The sequence below is a fragment of the Oncorhynchus mykiss genome, chromosome 16 (assembly GCF_057628025.1).
Source record: "Oncorhynchus mykiss isolate SJ-2025 chromosome 16, ASM5762802v1, whole genome shotgun sequence".
Taxonomy (NCBI): Eukaryota; Metazoa; Chordata; class Actinopteri; order Salmoniformes; family Salmonidae; genus Oncorhynchus; species Oncorhynchus mykiss.
The window spans coordinates 21405684-21419938 of NC_143037.1; the positions used below are offsets into that span (position 1 = coordinate 21405684).

At 47.1% G+C, this 14255-nt stretch overlaps 2 protein-coding genes across 3 annotated transcripts in view; both read right to left on the reverse strand.

Moving 5' to 3' along the window:
* The window catches only part of LOC110491627 (putative protein MSS51 homolog, mitochondrial), a 91815-nt gene that overhangs the window by 26007 nt on the left and 51553 nt on the right, over positions 1 to 14255 (reverse strand). The gene's annotated exons all lie outside the window — the stretch shown is intronic.
* The window catches only part of capn15 (calpain 15), an 84765-nt gene that overhangs the window by 11003 nt on the left and 59507 nt on the right, over positions 1 to 14255 (reverse strand). For both annotated transcript variants that reach the window (XM_036946491.2, XM_036946490.2), the window contains exons 3-6: positions 5985 to 6193; positions 2994 to 3177; positions 2390 to 2613; positions 14 to 139 (exon numbers count right to left, since the gene is read on the reverse strand). In XM_036946491.2, the coding sequence (XP_036802386.1) occupies positions 14 to 139; positions 2390 to 2613; positions 2994 to 3177; positions 5985 to 6193 (743 nt within the window). The remainder of the gene's footprint in view (positions 1 to 13; positions 140 to 2389; positions 2614 to 2993; positions 3178 to 5984; positions 6194 to 14255) is intronic.

A 14255-nucleotide genomic window follows, 5' to 3' on the forward strand; every position in this document is an offset into this window, starting at 1 on the left:
AATCGGCTCTCACCTGTAGCCCTGTACGTCCCGTACGTCCAGGATAGAATAGGCGTGGCGAGGGCGGAGGCCCAACGACTCGTACGTCACATCGTCCACCTTCATGTTCCCTCCTCCGCACGACGCCCCCATTAGAAACCTACCCACCACACACAGAACACAGACAGAGATATCAGCCCACAGAGAGAAGCAAGAGATTGAACCTCACGCAACTTTCTAGAGCACTGGTCACCAACCGGTCGTTCTCCAAGGCATTCCTAGTTGACCGCCAAACATTTCTGTACGATAAAGCCTTGTGTTCTTTTTTTTGTGTGTTCTTTTTTGTCTGTTGGCGGTAGGGTCGGCGACCTGTTGCCATTTTGAACCATTTCATGTGTCTGAAGGTACAAACTCTGCCTTCCCGGCGGGCCCGGAGAGCAAATCAAGTGCACTGCAGGCCTACCGCTGGCCAATCGGATGGCTCAGATGACCGTGTTTGCAGTAACGCAGCAGGCATAAAAGGAACCTACAGCAAAGCTGATACTGTGAGATATCAAAACGTCTAAAACCATGACTAGAGAGAGACTCGGCGAATACAGCAAAGCTGATACTGTGAGACATCAAAACGTCTAAAACCATGACTAGAGAGAGACTCGGCGAATACAGCAAAGAGCTGCTGTTTCTAACACTTTGTAATTCAACACTTTTATTAGCCCTAAAAACGCTCGTTCTTCCTATTTCCACTCGGCGCTGCAGCAGCAATGAATTATTAGGAATGTGTACTGTATCTATAGGCTTGCACTGTTGTTATTATCAGCGGCTTGGGTCTTTTTCAATATCGAGGAATATTGAGCTTTCTCTGTTCACAGGAGTAACAACATGAATTTGTGCACGATGCGGCGCGGCTCGACTTTCACCGCCAGCTGAAAGACGGGTGTCCCTTTTCGGTCACTGTCAGTGGAGGAAAGGGAGAGCGGCGGGATGTGGAGAGGCGGAGCCTCAGTCAGCTGCTCACTCCCTCCGCTGAGACTGACCATGAGATGCAGGTACCCATCAGCCCAGTCAAATAAAAGAAATAGCCAATGATTGAAATGTATGCTCAGCAGATCGATTACCGGTGCGATCATGGAGCGTACCCCCCAAAAAATTATGTAAACGGCCCAAACATTTCTAGCAAAGGCAATATACAGCGACTAGGTATCATTGGGCCTATACTTTACTGCACAAACCTCACTGCTACAGTACTGTTTTTAATTGGTTAATGTGGCATGGGCTTACATTGTTTAAGTCCTGTTCGAAAAAGAAAAGTCTGAGCGGTAGATCTCGGCTTGCGTTTTGACTCAAAGTGATCTTGACTCGGAAAAGGTTGGTGACCACAGTTCGAGAGTTCCCCCGGTTAACACGATCGATGTTTCCTTTACTGTGGCAATTGTGATCGAATCAACGCAACATACCCGAAACAGAAACTAACTAGGCAAGAGATTTTGTTGGGAGGCAGAACGCATCGGGAGTAGGATTCTATTGCATTGACACGCACTACTCAGCACGTACTCTACACAGACCGGTGTGGCAAAACCAATCAGAGCTGCAGTAGGCTTATATGCAAATAGACCATTGACTTATATGGATCTGTGCCATTCACTTTGAACTGGACCCTTGTTTACAGCTGTGGTCGTGAGTAGACGCGCTTGTTTTGAGATTAAAGTCGACAGCTGCTTGTAACCGAGTGTACACATTTTGTTCATATCCGTTGCTAGTTAGGGAGTCATTGATCATTTGTAGTCAGCAACAGGGGAGTGATTGCTTCCTACAAGAGCACACAACATGTACATCTCTAGACATCTTTGAAAAGCAAGTCAGGTAATGAGCTTTTTTTCTGTCTTAAAGGGACAGTGTTTTATTTTGAGATAGGCTTGAATAAACCAAGTAGCCAATAGGCAGCGGGAAGCATAATTTGTCTGTAATAATGGTGTGGGAATAATACTGCATTATATTTTGTAAAGTGGTTTCTTGCACTAAACAACACAACAACATGTCTGAAGGACAAGTGGATTAACAGGTTCATGTCAAGCCCTGCATATTGTTTTTCAAAAGTCTCAAGTGTTCACAGTAAACGTGCGCTGGAAGTTGCACAGAATTTGTGCGCTCAGCAGACCTGAGGTTTGCTAACATTGATCACGTGTCACCTTAAAACTCTTGGGGGCGGTTGGCAAAACGGATCCAGATATAAGCCTACTCATTGGACTAAAAAGCATTCTCCATTGAACATGCTTGTTAGTCAAGGAGTAGACGTAATCAGGGTCCATTCAATAGGCCACGTCATGACTTCTCAAATGAATGGACTTGTTCTTGACCTAGACTCTCTTGACCCCCCCCCCCCCGAAAGACAAATCTCCCCTATCCCCCTTACCCGGCCTCCTTGGAGCTCAGCATCTTGGCCCAGATGAGGTCCGTGTCGATGGGCTCCTCGCGGGGGTTGGTGGAGCTGACCTGCAGCATCAGGGAGTCACACGGCGCCCCCGTCAGCGTGGCCAAGCCCTCGATGGCGCGCCCCGCCTGCAGGGCGAAGTAGGAGCCATGGAGCTTGGCCAGGGCCTTCTCTATCAGGGCCACCCAGAGCTGCTTACGCTGAGCCTGGCGAGGGAGAGAGAGGAAGGAGGAATGGAGGACGGAAGGAGAGAGAAGAGGCAGAGAAGAAGATAGCGGTGGTGAAGTAGGAAGGACGGAGAAAGGTAGTGAAGGGGATAGAGGGACGTGTATGACGGAGAAAGGGAGGGAGAGAACAGTAGGCAAGGGGAGCGAGACACAGAGAGAGAGATCAAGAGAGAGGGAGAGAGAAGGGTAGGGAGAAGGAAGAATGGAGAGAGAGAGAGAGAGAGAGAGCGAGGAGGTAAAATCTATGAGCAGTGAATTAACCTTGCAACGCAATGAACATAACAGGGAAGACCAGAGTTCAGAGTTCACAGACGCGGTGAGGGACCACGCGTGAGTGCGTGTGTTGTCCCAGCCCTTACCTGGGAGAAGAGCAGGTATCCGTACTCATCGCAGGGAAGCATGTCGTCCACCAGCACGGTGATCCAGGTACCATCCTTACAAAGCCTGACCTGGTAGGCCCCTTCCTGGCAGATCCCCCTGGTGATCATCACCCTCTCCACCAGCTCTGGACGCTCCGCCAGCACCGCCAACGCACTCAGGAACCTGCAAGTGGGGGGGGGGGGGGCAGCAATGAGATAGTCAGTCAGCAAGTCGGTGCAGGCATAACGTGGAAAACCAGACCCTGGGCAAACACAGTGACTCGGGTCTGGTTTCAACTACGGACTCTTTTGGCACTGCCTACGTCGATAAGGGGAGAGAGAGAGAGAAAAAAAACTATTCTGGGGACTCTCCCAACAAATCACAATGCAGACATGCCAGAACTCTGCGATTCAAAACCAAGGTTTACAGGCACAGCCTTTGCAGTGGTTTTAGTTGATGCAAACTAGCCACTTGCGAAATGTACTCATTAAAAATAACTTCTGTTTTCTAACATCTTGCTAGCTACGATTTGGGATTTTATTCAAGAAGATAAAGTAATCACATAGTTCCTCTATGCCAAGAGTCCATCATTGAAACCAGATCCTAGTCACTGTGTTTCCGAGACGAAGGCAGGCAGGCAAGAAGGTTATACGTATAAGTTAGTAAAAGTCAGTCAGACAATATAACTTATTCTTCACATTTATGACCAGATTCAGGATTGTGTGGGTTCTACGTTATTTCCTACTTCACAGTAGGGCCGAAATGCCTTCTTGAACATGGGAACGTTCATTTGCAAGCATTTCGTCAAAACCCCCGCAATAACATCTGCTAAACACATGTATGTGACCAATAAAATTGGATTTGGAATTGATTTGATGCCTTAATGACTAACTTGAATGGGACCCGTAAATATGAATTTAAAAAAAGTATGACCCGAGTTTAGCCAAGGGAAGAAAAATCACTGAGCTATGGTGGGAGAAAGGCAGGACCCACGACTGGCTAAGATAATGGAGGGATAAAGGAGAACTACCTTCTGGAGCACAGTGCCACGCTCACTCAGCCGGTTACATGCCAATTCTTAAACGAGATGGGTGAGGCTTAAGACGGTGTGAACGATTCTGAATGAGTGTAAACAAAAGAAGAGGTCTCTATAGAAGGGCAAAGCTCATTCAATGAATTTTCCTCCTACGTGTCTCCAAAGTGGGATAACAAGTTTAGCACATTTCAAAGCAGCATAACTTCCCCGTGTTTCCTCCATCTGCAGCGTACGACACGCCATTCTGTAGCTCTGCTTCTGTACCTTTCTCAATCATTCTGTAGCTCTGCTTCTGTACCTTTCTCAATCATTCTGTAGCTCTGCTTCTGTACCTTTCTCAATCATTCTGTAGCTCTGTTTCTGTACCTTTCTCAATCATTCTGTAGCTCTGCTTCTGTACCTTTCTCAACCATTCTGTAGCTCTGCTTCTGTACCTTTCTCAATCATTCTGTAGCTCTGCTTCTGTTCCTTTCTCAACCATTCTGTAGCTCTGCTTCTGTACCTTTCTCAATCATTCTGTAGCTCTGCTTCTGTACCTTTCTCAATCATTCTGTAGCTCTGCTTCTGTACCTTTCTCAATCGATGGCTGACTTGCCACCAACCAAAACCCCTAAAAAGAGCCAGGCAAAAGCCAAATGTAGGAGGAGAACATTGAGAGGAAGCAGACTAGAGGAAGGTTATGGAACGCAGGAGATCTTCCTGCTAATCTGCCCTTCCTAGAGCTGAGCCCCTTGGTTTGAGGCTTTACTCAGCAAGCACTCCCTGAGTGTGTGTGTGTGTGTGTGTGTGTGTGTGTTTGTCTGTGTGATCTCGAAGCTAGAGAATCGGTCTCAAGAGGGGCCTTCTTGCATGATATTCTTCCCGTATCATCTCAACGAGACATTTTTCAATAGCAACTCCATCTCCCTGTCTGCACCGGGTTACGGTGCTAGACAAGCATGGACGATCTGGCCATTCAAGCCCATGCAAATCCAATCAATGCAAATCAGATTAAAAAAGAAGCGAATCAAAATCCAATTACTTCGGGCGTAGCGACAAGAACGCTGGACTAGGACGGGTTTCTAGCCTCTCCGGCCGCTCAAGGGTGGGTTGATGTGACGGTATGCGATTTGACATGTGGTTGCCTGGCCGGGGATGTGTAACATGGACTGGAAATGTGACTAGGGGTGTGATTCAGAATGGGAATTGGGTCACTTCCTGTAGTGTGAGAGAGAGAGTGGAGGGGTGCCTGGGGAGGGTTATTTTTGATAAGCGGCTGTGCATGTGTGTGTGTATTTGAGAGTAAAAAGTGTATGAGAATGAGTGTGTGTGTGTGTGTGTGTGTGTGTGTGTGTTTGTAGGAGTGACTACACAGGCCCCAAGGACACCCAAAACAAGGGCGTGGAGATAAACCCTATGTGTCCAGACCTACATTCCTCTGAATAATCCTACAGTCAGGTGCTCTATCAGTACATCTGGCTGCCTCACCCCTCCTCTCTCTTTCTCTCTCCCCAGCTCTTTCTATCTATTTATTTATCTCTCCCTCTTTCGCTCGCCCTCCCCCCCTTTTTCACTCGCGCCCTCCCTCCTCCCTCTCTCTTTAGCCCCCCCCCCCCCCCCCCCCCCCCACACACTCTCTCCCTCCCTTTCTCTCTCTCTCTCTCTGCTTTAGGCCCAGGGAGTACATCTATATTCATTTTTCAGTGATAAACTACACGGACCACCAGTGTGTTTGTTTATTCTCTCCCACTGACCTTTAAGACGAGCGATGAGAGATCACCTCTCACATGCAGAGTGGAGTTGGTTTATTCATTCAGAAACACCTTAGTAAACAGACCAGGGAGGGCAGAGACAAAACACTGTTTCTAACAAGCACAGCAGGCACACCGAACACGCAGGCCACGTATATAGCACGCTGTTTGGCACCCACACGCCCACACACACTACGAAGCTGCACACAGTGAAGACAACTCACCAACAGTTTCCCAGCAGGCCTTGTAGGATGTCCGAGGGCCGAGGGGTGCGGAAGACAGACCATTTGACGCCACGGTCCTTAAAGTTGTTGCAGTTGATCTCGTGAGGGCGGAGCCACTTTTTGATTCGCTGCTGGACGCTGTCGCCCTCGGGGAAGCCCACGGATTGGGGGCTGGGAGGGAAGCTGTCGTCCACGAAGTTCACCACGTTCTAAAATGACGGAGAGATATAAAACATGACCCTTAACCTCCAGACGAGACGGAGGTTACACAACAGTCCAGCTGAGAAACCACACACATATCAGTAGAGTCCGATGATATAAGTCAGTAGCCTGGGTACAAGCGTGAGTCATTTGCTTGGCTGAACAAGTGCATTATCATACTGGCATCGAGACTAGTCAAAACAAGACTAAGTCACCACACGGAGATAAAACATGTACTGTATTGTTGGCTGCAATCTGGAAATCCCACAATATAGGGAAGAGTGGGGTTAGTTGAGCGAAAGGGTTCAATGAGCCACACCTTGGTTTCTAGGAAACCAGACACAAAATGTGTCATGTGACCAAATATTTAGGAATAGGTCATCATTTCATGGAGTCTGTGTAGGAACAAACCACATAGAAAAAGTAATAAGCAAGTTAGCTCCAAAAAACGGATTTACACAAAGTCAAATTCATTTATTGTTATAGGTTTCCTGATGCTTGTATCGAAACCAAAGTAGCTCGTTTTAACATTGTTTTAATTTAAGTTGGGGTCTCTATAAGCTACAACATGAGGTTATAAACCTAGGATGAAAGTGCATCCTTTGGGCTAATACAGTCCAAAAGTTTGCCTTGGGGTAAGCCGAAGGCAATGGGGTAAGTTGAGCCAATGGCCGCCATACCCCATACAAATGACTATAACATGTTGTGCGTTCTGTTTTTTTGTGTGTAATGTGTTATAGATACAGTTGAAGTCGGAAGTTTACATACACTTAGGTTGGAGTCATTAATTCTCGTTTTTCAACCACTCCAAAAATGTCTTGTTAACAAACTATAGTTTTGGCAAGTCAGTTAGGACATCTACTTTGTGCATGACACAACAATTGATTACAGACAGATTATTTCACTTATAATTCACTGTGTCACAATTCCAGTGGGTCAGAAGTTTACATCCACTAAGTTGACTGTGCCTTTAAACAGCTGGGAAAAAAACAGAAAATGGTGTCATGGCTTTAGAAGCTTCTGATAGGCGAAATGACATCATTTGAGTCAATTGGAGGTGTACCTGTGGATGTATTTCAAGGCCTACCTTTAAACTCAGTGCCTCTTTGCTTGATATTTGATATAATGGGAAAATCAAAAGAAAATCAGCCAAGAAAAAATTGTAGACCTCTACAAAGTCTGGTTCATCATTGGGAGCAATTTCCAAATGCCCGAAAGCACCACGTTCATCTGTACAAACAATAGTACGCAAGTATAAACACCATGGGACCATGCAGCCGTCATCCTGCTCAGGAAGGAGACGGGTTCTGTCTCCTAGAGATGAACGTACTTTGGTGCGAAAAGTGCAAATCAATCCCAGAACAACAGCAAAGGACCTTGGTGAAGATGCTGGAGGAAACAGGTACAAATTATCTATATCCACAGTAAAATTAGTCCTATTTCGACATAACCTGAAAGGCCGCTCAGCAAGGAAGAAACCACTGCTCCAAAACCGCCATAAAAAAGCCAGACTACGGTTTGCAGCTGCACATGGGGACAAAGATCGTACTTTTTGGAGAAATGTCCTCTGGTCTGATGAAACAAAACTAGAACTGTTTGGCCATAATGACCATCGTTATGTTTGGAGGAAAAAGGGGGAGGCTTGCAAGCCGAAGAACACCATCCCAACCGTGAAGCACGGGGGTGGCAGCATCGTGTTGTCGGGGGTGGTTTGCTGCAGGAGGGACTGGTGCACTTCACAAAATAAATGGCATCACGAGGAAAGAAAATTCTGTGGATATATTGAAGCAACATCTCAAGAGATCAGTTAAAGTTTGGTCGCAAATGGGTCTCCCAAATGGACAATGATCCCAAGCATTCTTCCAAAGTTGTGGCAAAATGGCCTAAGGACAACAAAGTCAAGGTATTGGAGTAGCCATCACAAAGCCCTGACCTCAATCCTATAGAACATTTGTGGGCAGAACTGAAAAAGTGTGTGCGAGCAAGGAGGCCTACAAACCTGACTCAGTTACACCAGCTCTGTCAGGAGGAATGGGCCAAAATTCACCCAACCTATTGTGGGAAGCTTGTGGAAGGCTACCCGAAACGTTTGACCCAAGTTAAACAATTTAAAGGCAATGCTCCCAAATACTAATTGAGTGTATGTAAACTTCTGACCCACTGGGAATGTGATGAAAGAAATAACAGCTGAAATAAATCACTCTCTCTACCATTTTTCTGACATTTCACATTCTTAAAATAAAGTGGTGATCCTAACTGACCTAAGATGGGGCATTTTTACTAGGATTAAAATGTCAGGAATTGTGAAAAACTGAGTTTAAATGTAGTTGGCTAAGGTGTATGTAAACTTCCGACTTCAACTGAATGAACTCAAGATGTGCATTTGTATTGTTAGAGAGGAGACATCATCATGCTCCGTGTTACAAACGTAAAACAAGCAGGGGTCTGGCCCCCTTACAGGTGCTCGAGAGAGAGAGAGAGAGAGCAGCGAGAAGGGATGAAAAAAAATGACTGAATGACACTGTAGAGGTACACTGACCAAAAAAAAAAAAAAAAAAAAAACATGTCCCCGCGTGAGAGACTCTGAAAGAGTAGCAGAGGCACACAAGGTCTTCTGTTGACATGGAGTCTGAGCTTGTTAAACTCATAAAGAATCTCACGGACCAGCTTCATGGGCTTAGAAGCCTCAAATGCAGAGAAGTTGCCCACAACATTGGCACATCCTCCCCTATCCCGGACAACTGGTCGAGAAATGGATGTGTAAGTGATATTGAACAGAGAGATCGTTATCTGAATGAAGGCATACATTTAAGATGTACAATATACCACACCCCCATTCCGTGAAATAAGCTTTCACCTACCAGCACCCTCACGGGACACCCTCATGTGACACCCTCGCGGGACACCCTCTCCGACTTACCCCAAAGCGGCTCAACGCACACTGTCCCTACGCTCAACTTAACCCAAGAGACCACTTTTTTGGACAAGCGGCCTTTTCAAAACTGTAATGTTTACATGAATACTGATTATTTCCTGGGATCCACGACATCATATATGTCGGCATCTGTGTTAGAAAGAACACTATATTTCCCTTACCGTAGCGATGCTGAATGTAAGACAAATGGCTCAACATACCCGACTCTTCCCTACTGTAAATATAGCATGTGCAAACTAACAACACATGTCAAATATCCTAAACATGCCAGAGTAGCCTAAACATGCAACGATCAGAGATCTAAGGTTAGGACTATAAACCACTATAGTCCCTAGCCTACATGTTCTCTGTCTGACGTCTGTGATTAATTCGGAGGCCTGCAGGCCACCGTAGGAGCCACAGAACGCTGAGTCGGGTACCAGGAAAAACATTGGCAGTGAGTATTCATGTGGCTAAAGGAGCCTCTCCCTGCTGTTAAAACATTAGGATGCACACGCAGCACGGAAGGTGCCAAGACGCATCAAAACGCATATTCCCGAGATCAAGAAGACGGCACGCTGAATCACACAGCGATGCTTCTAAAACACACCGACCTGTGCACCCCGAGAAGCACTTTCCAGCTAAGTCGTGCTTCTTTGAAATGTGCAATTGAAATAATCTGTCCAGAATATCTACTTCAATTCCAAATGTAAGTGATCACTTTTTAACAAAACAGTTTGAATTTAGGCTAACCAACCTACAATAATGACCTGACACTATCACTCTGTCAAAACCCTGCTCAACAAACCTGAGGGAACTCATACAAAGACTAGCCTATGCTATTTCCTCTGTGCGCTGTTGGTAGTGGTGGGATTCTGCATCCTGAACCAGTGGAAAGTACTGGAAGCACCCCGGCAGTGCACAGTCAATGGAGACAAATTGATTCGTCACCCTACCCAAAAAGCCACTTCTGTTGCCCTCGACACCGTGGCAGACAGCGGCACATTGGCCCCTGCCCCCATTTCCCATCATTCCCCAGAAGACTTAGCCCCCCCCCCCGGGGTCCATCGGTGGCTCACTGGCTCAGTGGCTCTGCAGTTCAGAGGTTTACACTGCCCCTGTTTGTTGTCGGGTTTAGCCAGCAACCGATAACATTTTCCTTTGCTTCACAGCAGTTGGGAGGGCTTTCGGCGTTGACTGACCTGCAAATAGAGAGGCCTCTTTTAACTTGAGTTCCAAAAGCCACTCGCCGACAACACAGGACCTCGGAGACGGCAGCGTATAAGAAATGGGATAAACATGTACAGTGTATGTGGCGCGTATCCACTTTCAGCACACGTGGAAATCAAAGGCAAACGAGGACGAAGCAGATGACTCATCGTGACACGTGCAGAAACAGGACAGACAGACAAGACACAAACAGTCCCACGCAGCGTGAGTGTCCCTTCAGCTATTCTCGCCAGGGCCAGCTGTTTGAGGCCTGTTGTGATGGCGACATTGCAACACAGTGCTGGTCTGACTGCCTGACTGTCTCCGATGGAACCGAGTTGGGTAATTCTCAAGGCTGGGCCAATGCCAATGCCTGAGAGCACTCTACTGCATTCGCAGTCACAGTTCAAGGCTAGGCTAGTCCGGCTAACAAAACACACAGCACTCCAGCTGTCTGAGTCTCTATAGAAACCTGAATCAATACTGGGACATTTGAATAGGGAGAGGGAGTGACTGGCACGATGCTACAGTCAACCTACTGATCGTGGCAATAGATGGCTATTGAATGGCTATTGAGCCAACATGACAGTGGCACACTTATTGAACCGCCATTACATAGAAACAGCGCCGATAACGTTTACACTGGTTTATAGTACACTGGTTTATTGCCAATACAGCCCGTTGAAACATGTGGCGGTTGAAATATGTCCGAGGAGAAAGTGGTGATTCGCTCCCAAGCGTTCAGTTAAAATCCACCTGTCTGCCTACTGTTTGAATCGTGCTGTCATTTAGCCGTGGCGATTTAATGAAAAGTAGAATGGAACATATGACGTTGTCGTCAACTTTACTCACTGCTCTAGCACACTCTGCTAACCCTGATGTCCTTGCTGTGTCTGAATCCTGGCTCAGGAAGGCCACCAAAAATTCAGAGATTTCCATACCCAACTATAACATCTTCCGTCAAGATAGAACTGCCAAAGGGGGGGGAGTTGCAGTCTACTGCAGAGATAGCCTGCAAAGTAATGTCATACTTTCCAGGTCCATACCCAAACAGTTCGAACTACTAATTTTGAAAATTACTCTCTCCAGAAATAAGTCCCTCACTGTTGCCGCCTGCTACCGACCTCCCTCAGCTCCCAGCTGTGCCCTGGACACCATTTGTGAATTGATCGCCCCCCATCTAGCTTCAGAGTTTGTTCTGTTAGGTGACCTAAACTGGGATATGCTTAACACCCCGGCAGTCCTACAATCTAAGCTAGATGCCCTCAATCTCACACAAATCATCAAGGAACCCACCAGGTACAACCCTAACTCTGTAAACAAGGGCACCCTCATAGACGTCATCCTGACCAACTGGTCCTCCAAATACACCTCCGCTGTCTTCAACCAGGATCTCAGCGATCACTGCCTCATTGCCTGTATCCGCTACGGAGCCGCAGTCAAACGACCACCCCTCATCACTGTCAAACGCTCCCTAAAACACTTCTGTGAGCAGGCCTTCCTAATCGACCTGGCCCAGGTATCCTGGAAGGACATTGACCTCATCCCGTCAGTTGAGGATGCCTGGTCATTCTTTAAAAGTAACTTCCTCACCATTTTAGATAAGCATGCTCCGTTCAAAAAATGCAGAACTAAGAACAGATACAGCCCTTGGTTCACCCCAGACCTGACTGCCCTCGACCAGCACAAAAACATCCTGTGGCGGACTGCAATAGCATCGAATAGTCCCCGTGATATGCAACTGTTCAGGGAAGTCCGGAACCAATACACGCAGTCAGTCAGGAAAGCTAAGGCCAGCTTCTTCAGGCAGAAGTTTGCATCCTGTAGCTCCAACTCCAAAAAGTTCTGGGACACTGTGAAGTCAATGGAGAACAAGAGCACCTCCTCCCAGCTGCCCACTGCACTGAGGCTAGGTAACACGGTCACCACCGATAAATCCATGATTATCGAAAACTTCAATGAGCATTTCTCAACGGCTGGCCATGCCTTCCGCCTGGCTACTTCAACCTCGGCCTACAGCCCCGCCCCCCCCGCTGCTCCTCGCCCAAGCCTCTCCAGGTTCTCCTTTACCCAAATCCAGATAGCAGATGTTCTGAAAGAGCTGCAAAACCTGGACCCGTACAAATCAGCTGGGCTTGACAATCTGGACCCTCTATTTCTGAAACTATCCGCCACCATTGTCGCAACCCCTATTACCAGCCTGTTCAACCTCTCTTTCATATCGTCTGAGATCCCCAAGGATTGGAAAGCTGCCGCAGTTATCCCCCTCTTCAAAGGGGGAGACACCCTGGACCCAAACTGTTACAGACCTATATCCATCCTGCCCTGCCTATCTAAGGTCTTCGAAAGCCAAGTCAACAAACAGGTCACTGACCATCTTGAATCCCACTGTACCTTCTCCGCTGTGCAATCTGGTTTCCGAGCCGGTCACGGGTGCACCTCAGCCACACTCAAGGTACTAAACGATATCATAACCGCCATTGATAAAAGACAGTACTGTGCAGCCGTCTTCATCGACCTTGCCAAGGCTTTCGACTCTGTCAATCACCATATTCTTATCGGCAGACTCAGTAGCCTCGGTTTTTCGGATGACTGCCTTGCCTGGTTCACCAATTACTTTGCAGACAGAGTTCAGTGTGTCAAATCGGAGGGCATGCTGTCCGGTCCTCTGGCAGTCTCTATGGGGGTGCCACAGGGTTCAATTCTCGGGCCGACTCTTTTCTCTGTATACATCAATGATGTTGCTCTTGCTGCGGGCGATTCCCTGATCCACCTCTACGCAGACGACACCATTTTATATACTTTCGGCCCGTCATTGGACACTGTGCTATCTAACCTCCAAACAAGCTTCAATGCCATACAACACTCCTTCCGTGGCCTCCGACTGCTCTTAAACGCTAGTAAAACCAAATGCATGCTTTTCAACCGATCGCTGCCTGCACCCGCATCCCCGCCTAGCATCACCACCCTGGATGGTTCCGACCTAGAATATGTGGACATCTATAAGTACCTAGGTGTCTGGCTAGACTGCAAACTCTCCTTCCAGACTCATATCAAACATCTCCAATCGAAAATCAAATCAAGAGTCGGCTTTCTATTCCGCAACAAAGCCTCCTTCACTCACGCCGCCAAGCTTACCCTAGTAAAACTGACTATCCTACCGATCCTCGACTTCGGCGATGTCATCTACAAAATGGCTTCCAACACTCTACTCAGCAAACTGGATGCAGTCTATCACAGTGCCATCCGTTTTGTCACTAAAGCACCTTATACCACCCACCACTGCGACTTGTATGCTCTAGTCGGCTGGCCCTCGCTACATATTCGTCGCCAGACCCACTGGCTCCAGGTTATCTACAAGTCCATGCTAGGTAAAGCTCCGCCTTATCTCAGCTCACTGGTCACGATGGCAACACCCACCCGTAGCACGCGCTCCAGCAGGTGTATCTCACTGATCATCCCTAAAGCCAACACCTCATTTGGCCGCCTTTCGTTCCAGTACTCTGCTGCCTGTGACTGGAACGAATTGCAAAAATCGCTGAAGTTGGAGACTTTTATCTCCCTCACCAACTTCAAACATCAGCTATCTGAGCAGCTAACCGATCGCTGCAGCTGTACATAGTCTATTGGTAAATAGCCCACCCATTTTCACCTACCTCATCCCATACTGTTTTTATTTATTTATTTTTCTGCTCTTTTGCACACCAATATCTCTACCTGTACATGACCATCTGATCATTTATCACTCCAGTGTTAATCTGCAAAATTGTAATTATTCGCCTACCTCATGCCTTTTGCACACATTGTATATAGACTCCCCCTTTGTTTTCTACTGTGTTATTGACTTGTTAATTGTTTACTCCATGTGTAACTCTGTGTTGTCTGCTCATACTGCTATGCTTTATCTTGGCCAGGTCGCAGTTGCAAATGAGAACTTGTTCTCAACT